The sequence below is a fragment of the Crinia signifera genome, chromosome 7 (genome assembly GCF_055691185.1).
Source record: "Crinia signifera chromosome 7, ASM5569118v1, whole genome shotgun sequence".
Lineage (NCBI taxonomy): Eukaryota > Metazoa > Chordata > Amphibia > Anura > Myobatrachidae > Crinia > Crinia signifera.
Window position 1 is genome coordinate 19450657 of NC_139223.1, and position 13717 is coordinate 19464373.

General features: G+C 50.4%; 1 protein-coding gene across 1 annotated transcript; it reads right to left on the minus strand.

Moving 5' to 3' along the window:
* Positions 1-905: 905 nt before the first annotated feature.
* Positions 906-13354, minus strand: HMOX2 (heme oxygenase 2). Its single transcript, XM_083152553.1, has 6 exons — positions 13196-13354; positions 10778-10889; positions 9985-10102; positions 4708-5199; positions 2842-2962; positions 906-2762 (listed from the first exon to the last, which is right to left on the minus strand). Exons 2-6 carry the CDS (start codon positions 10855-10857, stop codon positions 2635-2637), a joined length of 939 nt encoding a protein of 312 aa, XP_083008679.1. The 5' UTR covers positions 10858-10889; positions 13196-13354; the 3' UTR covers positions 906-2634.
* Between the last annotated feature and the right edge of the window lie 363 nt (positions 13355-13717).

The following is a 13717-nucleotide window of genomic DNA, read 5'->3' on the forward strand; positions in this document are numbered from 1 at the left end:
CCATTTCCTATTTGTTATTTTATTACTCATATACTTTGCATTGACTCTGCTGCAATCTGTATTACTCTGCTTATTATTTTACTATGTTACTTTTTTGGAAACCACCAATTAAATAACGACTTCATTGAACAAGTAAGTGCTGTATACACTAGGGTAGAGCGCGTCTGTAGCGGGGGCCAAGCCTGTGTGCAGATGTTATGCACAGTGATCAGGATGAAATCTCAGTGTGGCAACGTGCAGGGAATAACCCAATCACAATACTATAGAGTTCTTGCTGTAGTACCAACATGCACAGTGCCAACTGCTCTCACTCTGCAGACATGATAATGTACTTAGGGCCTGATTCTGGTTCACTCGCAACAACAAATTCTCTCTAATGGACAAAACCATGTGCACTGCAGGTGGGCAGATGTAACATGTATAGAGAGAGTTACATTTGGGAGAGTTATTTTGTTTCGGTGCAGGGTAAATACTGGCTGCTTTATTTTTACACTGCAATATAGATATCAGTTTAAAGTAAAAACCCCACCCAAATCTAACTCTCTCTGCAGGTGTTACATCTGCCCCACCTGCATGGTTTTGTCCATTAGAGAATGTGCTTTTGCGAGTGAATCAGAAGCAGGCCCTTTGTATATTGTCTTGGCCAGATTATTCATTATTGATGTCAAACTTAAAGTACGGTGTGAATGTAGGTTACGGATTAACGGGAGATCCACAAGTCACATGTGGGAATAGATCATGTATGGGGTGTTGGTTTGGACGGTCAAGATCCTGACCGCGTACCGGCACAATTGCAGCCTCGGCTGTGCCGCCAGTGTCCCCAGGAGAGTAAATGAGAACCTCTCAGGTCATGGAACCTTCAACGCAGCAATAGACACTAAAATAAGGAACACCTTACAGGCGGAATCTTTTACACTATTTATTCTTTTACACAAAAAAACAGAACCACGTTTATCCTGTTGGAACTTTTCACCATCTCGGTCGGATGAAGTGCTAAAATGTTGCAGTTAAATATAATATAGTATTCTGTACCAATCCCGTACAGAGTTTTAAAAGAAAAAAAACAAAACACACAATATGCTTAAAAGACCAACTAATAATATAGGAGGTGGACGGTTATTCTGCAAAGTGAAAGTGAACCCGTTCTAGTTACAGCGTGAGGTGGCCGTTCTGTGGTATGACCCAACACGCAGCCTACAGAGTGGCCGGGAACGGGTGTGGATCGTATTGTCGACTGCACTTAGGTCTACAGTCATTAGGTCGACACCGTTGGGTCGACAGGTGGGAAGTTCGACAGGTGTCTAGGTCGACATGGGTGAAGGTCGATACGGGTTTAGGTCGACACAACGTTAGGTCGACATAGGTTAGTTCGGAATGTCGACATGTTTTTTTTTTTACACGAATGCCGACACAGTTGGAAGTCAACCGCAGCCCCTCGTATCGCTCACTACGCTCGCAATGCTTCGGGCACTATTTTATTCTCCCACCATGCCCCAGTGGATGGTACGGCATGAAATACCGCCTGTCGGCACATGTCGGCTCAAAAAACAGTAAAAAAACAAAACACCATGTCGAACTTCCGACCTGACCCATGTCGACCTAACACTGTGTCGACCTAAACCCATGTTGACCTTCACCCATGTCAACCTAAGTGCAGTCGACAATATGACCGTATCCCTGTGAACTGGTTAGGTGACCGGTGTGACTGGTCCCCAGGTATTCTGTAGGCCACATTCTGATGGGACTTTGGGCTCAAACCACAAAATGCCCCCACGGCCTGTAAATAAGACACAAGAGTTACCTTGCAGGACCCATCACGGATCAGCTGTCCACAATAAACCTAAAATTTAAAAGCAACCGTGTTTGAAATAAAGTGAAAGGTCGACAGACGCCGGCTTCAACCAATCGAATCGATGAGCTTATGAAGATAGGACCGGCGGCCATATTGTCCGTACAGTGCAAATGTTTGGGAAACAGGGAGGAGCTGAAATACCCCATAAATAAGATCACCTGACCCTCCCATGGCGGCAGCAGCGAGCCGCGATACTCCCATAGTAAATCTTTGGGTACGTTGCATATAATGTGTCTGATTTTATGGCTACATCCTCTTAATACAATTGGAAAAAGCTAAGTAACACTAGTCAGAAGTCACGCATGTTAGTGGCGGCCATGCTGTGCTTATAGAGTGCAATACTGCGTTACGTGCCAGTGGTTACTAATGGAGGACAGCCCGCAGTGTGCCCTCTGACCTCTGGCCAAGGCAGGGTAATATACTTTCCCCTCCGCCATCTTCCTTTCTGGCATGAAAGGGGGTTTGTACTTCATGCATCATGTTCAGAGCCCTTTGGCAGTTCAAGCAGTCTATGAATTAGGCAAAATGTCTTCACAGCATTGTTCAGACCATGGACAGAGCGGACGCAGTTATGTGGAGGCAGGTGACTACTGTATGGCGGCTTGCTGAGTCTTGCCCAGGACTGCTAGGGGAGTTACAAGGGATTCTGGGAATGTATTATGGAGGTGGGCTGAGAGGACTGTGGTGTCGCCGAGACAACTGGGCCTCGTGAGGAAATTCCTTGTCCCATTTCATTGGTAAAGGCCAGAGACATACGGCGTCCAGTTGTAGTATGAACTAGATCACATCAGATACCAGGCGAGGGAGGCGGCTAGGGCGGCGGCAAAGGCTGCTAGAAGGGCTTTTACCTCAGGGCGCCCGGCCAGAGCCAGTGCGGCGTGGTATGGACACCCTGATGGGGCGTCGGAGCCTGCAAGATAGAGCGATGACAGTTACCAACGGCATACGTTGTGTTATAGTCATGTAACGGTTGTGTTATAGTCACTCACCTTGCTGTGCGGCATAGTAAGGGCATTTGCGGATATCGCCTTTCCCATCATGCAGCGGGAGACCAGCCCCCTGCGCCTCGTCTGGGATTGAGGCCCCTATTTTATCCAACTCCTCAAATACCTGCAGGAAAGTAATGTGGATTAGCAGATGGTGACAGTATATGGGGTATATATATATATATATATATATATATATATTCCCATGCGTCTCCCCAATTACCAGATGTCCTCTTAGCAATGGATAGGGGAGGTGAGAGGCCTAAACTGTACTCATCTGTGAACACGGTCTCCAGGCCATTAATTAATAGGGAAGCAAAGACCACACTGAGCCATAAGGTGCCTCAGCGGTGTGAATGGTTACTAGTGAATTAGTGGGCAGTATTATGAATACTGGTGCCGTACACCATACAGCCACAAAATGTTTGTTTAGGCGATAGGTACATGTATTACAACTGACGATCTGAGAACCAGAGAGGGACCAGGAATTCTGTCCCTGCCACCACAATCGCAGACCAAAGATAATACCCTGAGTCATGTGTTCTGCGGAGCCTTCTCCAGCAGGGGGCAGCACCACTGCAGACCAGGATGAAGGGCCCTGCTGAGCGATATCTTTCACTATACATCGTTATGTATGTATATATATCACTGAATATTGTTAACAATGCGCGCACCATTAATGACACTCTCCTTCATTCGGGTATGGTAGAACTCTCCGACAGTCGTTTCTCCAACATCGGAATCCTGACTGTTAGGAGCCCTGACAGGGGGGCGATTAAGGGGGGTACTTAAGCCACTTGTGGGCTCTCTGCACTTGCCACCTATTATATTCTCCCTCTAGGTGGAGAATCCTGACTGTCGGTGAGTCACCCGGTACCCCCTTATTCTGCATGTACTGACTAGGGAGATCCTCGTTACCGCAGCATGGCCGGGTGGTTGGAGGGTCACGTTACTAAATGTTCTCCGTAAGGGAGCTTGCATCTAAATGTGAGGTACAATTGTGTTCTGTACAGAGGCGTATACATTTCTCCTAATGTAAGATGTATGTCCTGCAGAAGGCCGCTACTACCTGGATTCTCCTCATGGACAAATGTCCGCAGGGGATGAATTTTTAGTTGAATATAAAAATGTCAGTTTTCAAAAATGTTACATCTAGATATATCGATGTGCACGCCCACTGGTCATTAATTATACAAATATCTAAAATTCAACCAAAACACCCAGTTAAGCGCAATTTATAAGTTCAAAAGCTGCTAGTAGGAAGTCCAATCCCCTATCGGCCTTTCCCAATGGCGGTGATTCAAAGCAAAGCGGAGGTGAGTTTCAGACGATACAAATGGGGGTCGGTCCTCAATACCAGCGCTCAAACAGATCTATCTACCACACCTCCCTTATGGGTAAATGGCGTCTCCTCTTCTCCAAAGTGGATCCCAATGGTACTATACGGAAAGAGATCCAGGGTCCGTATAGTACCATTGAGATCCACTTTGGAGAAGAGGAGACGCCATTTACCCCTAAAGGGAGGTGTGGTAGATAGATCTGTTTGAGCGCTGGTATTGAGGACCGACCACCATTTGTATTGTCTGAAACTCACCTCCATTTTGGTCATTAATTATGTCCTCCGTGATCGGTACATGCAAATGAATGTTGATTAGATCGTCAACAACTGCATGTTCTGGGCCGGGGGGATGTACAGAACAATATCGCTAATTGTTTATGCACTATATCGTTTGCCCGGAGTTCCGCGGAAACCGATATGGAGTGTACCATCTTGTATGTACCCAGCTTAAGAGTTTGTTCAATCCTAATTTCATACCTTACCTATTGCTCTATTTCGTGGTCCCCTGTCTATGTGGAATTCTTACCTACCTGCATATTAAACTGAAAGGCTCGGTTCGCCTCCGCCACAATGCTCTCCTTGGTCTCAGTGTCCAGGTCCAGTGTGTTCAGCCGGGCCCGGTACAGCTGCTTGAACTGTTGCCCGTTAGTGACGTTATCGAACACGTAGAACTGGATCCCCTCCTCGGTGCTGGGTAAGTGCAGGGCCCTCTGAGCCACCTTCTTTAGGATCTGACCTCCTGACAGGTCCCCCATATACCGTGTGTAGGCGTGAGCCACCAGCAGCTCTGGCCTGTGGTGACCCAGATGGTGGATCCGTTCCACGTAGGCCTCGGTGGCCTTGGAGCACTGGATAACATCCTCCCAGTCATCCCCGTAGAAGTAAAGGAGGTCTTTCCTTAGAGACTCCGCCCTGTGCAGCTCCTGCGGGAAATACAGCGGGGCAATGGCGGCATTCTCCTTATTGCGGTCTAACTCCTCCTCCAGCGCAGAATATGTGTAGTACAGCGCAGCAGTGGCCAACTGTGTACAAGAGACAAACAGTATGGGGGTCAGATACCTTCTGCTTTACCTCATATATACAATACACTGGCCTGGCTGGGCCACCTTCTCAGGCAGGATCAGTAGGGGAGAATACAGAGTACATCATACACAGGATACTGAGCTTCCTGCTACAATGTATATGGGGACTGTAATAGGGTCCTATATGACCAGAGGTGCGGGATGCCCAACAATCTCCGTCCTTTTTATATGACAGCGGCAATCATTGACAGGGCAAAACCATGCTTTGTAAACCACCCGAGATCGGCCGGCAGCCAGCACCTCTGGTCAACTCAGACCCTATTACATTTCCTCACAGGAGCCCATAGGTATGATGTACTAAGCCGCGGATAATGATAAAGCAGACAGGAAGTACAAGCCAGACAGCTCCTAACTGCCATTTTTTAAACAGACTGTAACATGGCAGAGTGGACTGGCTGGTACTTTCTCGCTCTCCATTTTATCACTTTTGAAGCTAAGTACATCTTAAATGTTCCAATAATGAAGCCATCAGCCGAAAGTTTTTAGAGAGATCAAAGAACTGGGGTGTAGATTATCCGACAGACAATGCCTGAGGCTGACACGCACCAGGGCGGCATTGATAAAGGGTCGACACCTTACCAGGACCCCGAATTAGTGTAGTTCGTAGCCCAGGACTTACTCAGCGGCTGCGATAGAAACAGGCTGATCGGGGGCGGAGCTGACGTCACATGACTTCCCCTCACATGCCAGCATTTTCCCTGCCACTCCCAGATAATGGCTGGTTCTCACCCCCAAACTCCGGCTTCCTGTCAATCACCTTACATACGGCCAGCGATCAAAAAGATTGTCAGGATTTCACTGTAGGATGGCCTAGCGCATGCATGACACAGGCCGTGCACATCTATTCGTAATCTTGCAGTCATGCCATTGAGTCTGAATTAGGCCCAATGTCTGAGTCACCCGCATACCAAAGAATGATCCCGGATCTGTCCTCTGGTGAGGTTCCTCCGTCTATTGATAATAATCCCGGAGGATCAGTAACCTGTATGACAGGTCTATAGAACATACAATTATCCCAGGATGAACTCACGGTACAATGCAGCTATTCGCAGGGTTCTGTGATTGCCCTAATGATGTTCACATGTATATTCAGCGTAGCTGCAATGTAACTGATTACTAGGAAGGTGCCGGTTCCTCCTGCGGCAGTCTCATGCGGATAGCCTGCATTACATACTGGTGCCACCACTAGGAAGGTGCCGGTTCCTCCTGCGGCAGTCTCATGCGGATAACCTGCATTACATACTGGTGCCACCACTAGGAAGGTGCCGGTTCCTCCTGTGGCAGTCTCATGCGGATAATCTGCATTACATACTGGTGCCACCACTAGGAAGGTGCCAGTTCCTGCTGCGGCAGTCTCATGCGGATAACCTGCATTACATACTGGTGCCACCACTAGGAAGGTGCCAGTTCCTCCTGCAGCAGTCTCATGCGGATAACCTGCATTACATACTGGTGCCACCACTAGGAAGGTGCCGGTTCCTGCTGCGGCAGTCTCATGCGGATAATCTGCATTACATACTGGTGCCACCACTAGGAAGGTGCCGGTTCCTGCTGCGGCAGTCTCATGCGGATAATCTGCATTACATACTGGTGCCACCACTAGGAAGGTGCCAGTTCCTGCTGCGGCAGTCTCATGCGGATAACCTGCATTACATACTGGTGCCACCACTAGGAAGGTGCCAGTTCCTCCTGCAGCAGTCTCATGCGGATAACCTGCATTACATACTGGTGCCACCACTAGGAAGGTGCCGGTTCCTGCTGCGGCAGTCTCATGCGGATAATCTGCATTACATACTGGTGCCACCACCAGGGAGGTCACTGGTTCCTCCTGCGGCAGTCTCATGTGGATAACCTGCATTACATACTGGTGTCACCACTAGGAAGGTCACTGGTTCCTCCTGCGGCAGTCTCATGCGGATAACCTGCATTACATACTGGTGTCACCACTAGGAAGGTGCCGGTTCCTGCTGCGGCAGTCTCATGCGGATAACCTGCATTACATACTGGTGCCACCACTAGGAAGGTGCCGGTTCCTCCTGCGGCAGTCTCATGCGGATAACCTGCATTACATACTGGTGCCACCACTAGGAAGGTGCCGGTTCCTGCTGCGGCAGTCTCATGCGGATAACCTGCATTACATACTGGTGCCACCACTAGGAAGGTGCCGGTTCCTCCTGCGGCAGTCTCATGCGGATAACCTGCATTACATACTGGTGCCACCACTAGGAAGGTGCCGGTTCCTGCTGCGGCAGTCTCATGCGGATAACCTGCATTACATACTGGTGCCACCACTAGGAAGGTGCCGGGTTCCTCCTGCGGCAGTCTCATGCGGATAACCTGCATTACATACTGGTGCCACCACTAGGAAGGTGCCGGTTCCTGCTGCGGCAGTCTCATGCGGATAACCTGCATTACATACTGTTGCCACCACTAGGAAGGTGCCGGTTCCTCCTGCGGCAGTCTCATGTGGATAACCTGCATTACATACTGGTGCCACCACTAGGAAGGTGCCGGTTCCTGCTGCGGCAGTCTCATGCGGATAACCTGCATTACATACTGGTGCCACCACTAGGTAGGTGCCGGTTCCTGCTGCGGCAGTCTCATGTGGATAACCTGCATTACATACTGGTGCCACCACTAGGAAGGTGCCGGTTCCTCCTGCGGCAGTCTCATGTGGATAACCTGCATTACATACTGGTGCCACCACTAGGAAGGTGCCGGTTCCTGCTGCGGCAGTCTCATGTGGATAACCTGCATTACATACTGGTGCCACCACTAGGAAGGTGCCGGTTCCTCCTGCGGCAGTCTCATGCGGATAACCTGCATTACATACTGGTGCCACCACTAGGAAGGTGCCAGTTCCTGCTGCGGCAGTCTCATGCGGATAACCTGCATTACATACTGTTGCCACCACTAGGAAGGTGCCGGTTCCTCCTGCGGCAGTCTCATGCGGATAACCTGCATTACATACTGGTGCCACCACTAGGAAGGTGCCGGTTCCTGCTGCGGCAGTCTCATGTGGATAACCTGCATTACATACTGGTGCCACCACTAGGAAGGTGCCGGTTCCTGCTGCGGCAGTCTCATGCGGATAACCTGCATTACATACTGGTGCCACCACTAGGAAGGTGCCGGTTCCTGCTGCGGCAGTCTCATGTGGATAACCTGCATTACATACTGGTGCCACCACTAGGAAGGTGCCGGTTCCTGCTGCGGCAGTCTCATGCGGATAGCCTGCATTACATACTGGTGCCACCACTAGGAAGGTGCCAGTTCCTCCTGCGGCAGTCTCATGCGGATAACCGGGAAACGGTCATCTGTCAGACCACACTTAGGTCGACAGTCATTAGGTCGACCCCGGAAGGTCGACATGGGTCAAAGGTCGGCATGGGTTTAGGTCGGCATGGGTTTAGGTCGGCATGGGTTTTTCACTGTTTTTTGAGCCGACAGGCGGTATTTCATGCCCTACCATCCACTAGGGCGTGGTGAGGCACCGTGCCCGAAGCATGGCGAGCGAAGCGAGGGGCTGCGGTTCACCCAACTGTGTCCATGTCGACATTCGGCTAAAAAAAACCCAGTGAAAAATGCATGTCGACCTAAACCATGTCGACCTCAATTCATGTCGACCTAAACCCATGTCGACCTTTAACCCTGTCGACCTTGGGGCCAGTCGACCTTCTGGGGTCGACCTAAGTCTGGTCTGACAGATGTACCGATTCCGGATAACCTGCATTACATACTGGTGCCACCACCAGGGAGGTGCCGGTTCCTCCTGCAGCAGTCTCATGCGGATAGCCTGCATTACATACTGGTGCCACCACTAGGAAGGTGCCGGTTCCTCCTGCGGCAGTCTCATGTGGATAACCTGCATTACATACTGGTGCCACCACCAGGGAGGTGCCGGTTCCTCCTGCAGCAGTCTCATGCGGATAGCCTGCATTACATACTGGTGCCACCACCAGGGAGGTGCCGGTTCCTCCTGCGGCAGTCTCATGCGGATAACCTGCATTACATACTGGTGCCACCACTAGGAAGGTGCCGGTTCCTCCTGCGGCAGTCTCATGTGGATAACCTGCATTACATACTGGTGCCACCACCAGGGAGGTGCCGGTTCCTCCTGCGGCAGTCTCATGCGGATAGCCTGCATTACATACTGGTGCCACCACCAGGGAGGTGCCGGTTCCTCCTGCGGCAGTCTCATGCGAATAGCCAGGGAGGTCACTGGTTCCTGGGATAGTCATTACTATTGGTACAGCTCTCTCATGTGGTTGTATCCTCAAACATAAGGCTTGCTGTGTACACAGCCTTTATACTAACAGGTCGTCATGGGATTGCCACACCTGTGCTTCCAAAGCAATTCTCCCATACTGTTAAGTTCGGATAAAACCAGGAGAAAGTGCGGTATGTTATGTTAATGTTCAGAATGCAGACTCCATAATGTTGACATTCAAAACGTCAACAGACAGCAAGTTGGCATGGTCATTGTGACGATATACCATTTTTTTCACTATTTAATGTTGTGTCCTTTCAACATTATCTTTGTAAAAAATAAAAAAGGAAGCTACATCCACAGCAGCCTCCTTGCACCACGCATTCACAGAGCCCTCCTCGCACCGCATCCACAGTGCCCTCCTCGCATGCACCACATGCACAGCACCCGCCTCACACCGCCCATCAACAGCGCGGCCACCACCACAGCACCATCCACACACCACAGCCACCAACCTTAAATAGTTCCCGCTTGATGTGCCCTTTCAGGAAATCCTTCACAAACTTGGTGTTTTCCGCCTTCTCGTGAGACTCTTTAGTTCCCTCCTTGAGAAGCTCCGACAGGTCTGTGGGTCTAAGGAGACATCCAGGGCCGAGATGTCAGCAACTGCTCATATCCAATAATGTACCTCAGATAATAGGGATCTTATCATCGTGCTGTAGCAATATACCATGTGGGATGCTTTACAATAATCTGCCATGTCTGCTGCTCTGTAATATACAGGATAATATTCTCTCTACCATAAGTAATATGGCTGCATGGATTCAAGGCACCAAATGCTAAATTATTTGTGCAGAGGTGATGATCAGCTTTTCTGGCTTCTTAGGAGACATTAGGGGTACATATAACATGTCCCCAGTCCAAAGTAGCGCTGTGATATCGGGGATCTCGCTGTAGGTTTAAAGCGGCAATTAGCAACCTTTTAAATGATTGCCGCTTTAATTCCACTAACTGTGGTGTGTCACATATCACGCAGCCTATGACGTAATGCTAATCTGATCAGTGATCGGTATTTATGTTACTACAAGTCCCAGCATGCCAGGACTAACAGATCCATCCCTGCTGGAAAGGCCGGTCATTTACATTGGTCTCAGACCATTCTTCTCTTTTTGGTTCATCACAAGCCATGAGATTTAACGTCACCAACCGAAATAAGATAAGCATGCCAGTCATCAAGGCTTGCACGCCAAACGTGAGACTAACCGTCTATGAACACTGGTTGGTCAGCTGGTACAGGAGGTCACTTACATGAGATTGGGGTTCTCTTCGCCTACACCCGGGCCAGCTTCATAAAGATCGCTTGCTTCCGGCTGGTCAACCGCCTCCATTTCTGTGCAAATGGCTTTTACAATGGAATCTTCTGCAAGGAATAAGAAGAAATGAATTTAAAACAAAGGATAAACAATGTAATATAGAGGAAGACTGATCACAGATTGGAGATACAGTGTCGGCAAATCAGCTCCTAACGGTCACGTTATAGGCTGTGCTTGAAAACTGCCAGGAGCTGATTGATGACTTTACCTCTCTCCAAGCTTTGATAAATCTAACCAATCAGACACAAACCCCTCCCCCAGCAGTATTTAGGAGAAGCCCCCACTGTCTCCCAGTCTCACCCCGCAGTGTACACACAGTACGATGTTACTGGATCTGGTCTGTACAGACAGGCTACCCGCTCAGCTGCGTCCTTCCCCTCTCACCTACAAGACTGCCTGTGCCTAGTCTGTGCTGTGCATCACGTACACAGGGGAGCAGGTGAACAGCAGCCTGTAAATAAGGCCAGCCATAGCAGGTGCCAGGTCTGGCTGTCCCTCTGCTGCTGTCAGGTGCTCCCAGTACAGAACAGCCAGGATAATGCAGCAGCTCAGCTACTGACCAGAATCATCACTTACCCCCCAAAGTGGGAACAAAGGGACCAGTAGAGCTACCTGTGATCACTAGTGTATGTCTGCCATTATCACAGCAGCCAGCAGCAGGTGACAGTCACATAATCTATGTATTATCAGGAAAGCATCAGACACAGCTTTGTGTATAATGCAGAATGACCTACTGAACATTGTCCCTATCAGACATAACTTGACTGTGAGCTCCATGGGAGAGGTGCTGACAAATATCTGGATCAGCAACCTGCCATATCCTCATAATGCACAAGCAATGCATGTATATGGGATATTGGGAGCTGCCTCTGATATATCCTGGTCATATATCATGCAAGTCCCCAGTGGCATCAAATATCCACGTAACGTACAGTAGGGCGCGCCACCCCGGATAGCGTACAGTAGGGAGCGCCACCCCGGATAGCGTACAGTGGGGAGCGCCACCCCGGATAGCGTACAGTGGGGAGCGCCACCCCGGATAGCGTACAGTGGGGAGCGCCACCCCGGATAGCGTACAGTGGGGAGCGCCACCCCGGATAGCGTACAGTGGGGAGCGCCACCCCGGATAGCGTACAGTGGGGAGCGCCACCCCGGATAGCGTACAGTGGGGAGCGCCACCCCGGATAGCGTACAGTGGGGAGCGCCACCCCGGATAGCGTACAGTGGGGAGCGCCACCCCGGATAGCGTACAGTGGGGAGCGCCACCCCGGATAGCGTACAGTGGGGAGCGCCACCCCGGATAGCGTACAGTGGGGAGCGCCACCCCGGATAGCGTACAGTAAGGAGCGCCACCCCGGATAGCGTACAGTAAGGAGCGCCACCCCGGATAGCGTACAGTGGGGAGCGCCATCCCGGATAGCGTACAGTAGGGAGCACCACGCCGGATAGCGTACAGTAGGGAGCACCATCCCGGATAGCGTACAGTAGGGAGCGCCACCCCGGATAGCGTACAGTAGGGAGCGCCACCCCGGATAGCGTACAGTAGGGAGCGCCACCCCGGATAGCGTACAGTAGGGAGCGCCACCCCGGATAGCGTACAGTAGGGAGCGCCATCCCGGATAGCGTACAGTAGGGAGCGCCACCCCGGATAGCGTACAGTAGGGAGCGCCATCCCGGATAGCGTACAGTAGGGAGCGCCATCCCGGATAGCGTACAGTAGGGAGCGCCATCCCGGATAGCGTACAGTAGGGAGCACCATCCCGGATAGCGTACAGTAGGGAGCACCATCCCGGATAGCGTAAAGTAGGGAGCATCATTCCAGGTAACGTACAGCAGGGAGTATTCCAGGTAATGTACAGTAGGGAGCATCATTCCAGGTAACGTACAGTAGTACCGCTACCACTTACAAAACACAACCTGATTACCTGCGAGCCCCACAGTTCCCCTATAGCTCCCAGAGCAATCCATATTACCTCTGCAAGGCATGCTGGGACTTGTAGTTCCCCTATAGCTCCCAGAGCAATCCGTATTACCTCTGCAAGGCATGCTGGGACTTGTAGTTCCCCTACAGCTCACAGAGCAATCCTTATTACCTCTGCATACATGCTGGGACTTGTAGTTCCCCTATAGCTCCCTCTGCAAGGCATGCTGGGACTTGCAGTTCCCTTACAGCTCTCAAAAGAGAATCTGATTATCTCTACCTTGACATGCTGGAACTTGTAGTTCCCCTACATCTCGCAGGACACAAAGCTGCTTCTAGCAGGCATGCTGGGACTTGTAGTGTAACCCTGCATCTAGCACGCAGACAGGGAGCAGTAGTATTACCGGCCCCGGCCTGTGATCACCTCCTCACCAGATGAGCTGCGGCTCCGGGGTCACCCTCAGTCTGAGCTCTCGCCGCCCGCGGGTGACGCAGTGATCTCTCTCCCGTTTACCACCGCTAGTATTGTAACCTGACACAGCGAGATTAGGCCGAAAACAGGAAGTGCTGGTTCCCATAGTAACAGGCAGCTGTGGGGGCGGCGCCACGCGTACAGTAACGCGTCATGGTTGTTTTTTTTTTTACCACAACAAGCTTTATTGACAACGTGACAAGGAGATAAAATGAATGGTCTCAAATCAGCTGCAAGGGGTTTGCTATTAGGTCGACATTGCCTAGGTTGACCTGAAGATGTGGACACAGGCACACAGTGTTGACACGTACAAAAGCAACGTTAAACGTTCGATATTAAAATGGTCGACACATAGAAAAGTCAACATTATTATTATTAAGGTGTCAATTTTTATCTTGAAGCACATGGACCCCCCAATTAGTGTTCCAATCGCACTTTACCATTCCCAATTGTAGTCCACGTGGATGGTAAATGAAAAAGTA

Coding starts and splice junctions, on each gene's coding strand:
- HMOX2 (XM_083152553.1), bottom strand. CDS start 10,857: ATGGAGGCGGTTGACCAGCCGGAAGCAAGCGATCTTTATGAAGCTGGC. Junction 5,200..9,984: donor TCAAGCGGGAACTATTTAAG/GTTGGTGGCTGT, acceptor TCTTGTACACAG/TTGGCCACTGCTGCGCTGTA. Junction 2,763..2,841: donor TTACTATGCCGCACAGCAAG/GTGAGTGACTAT, acceptor TCTATCTTGCAG/GCTCCGACGCCCCATCAGGG.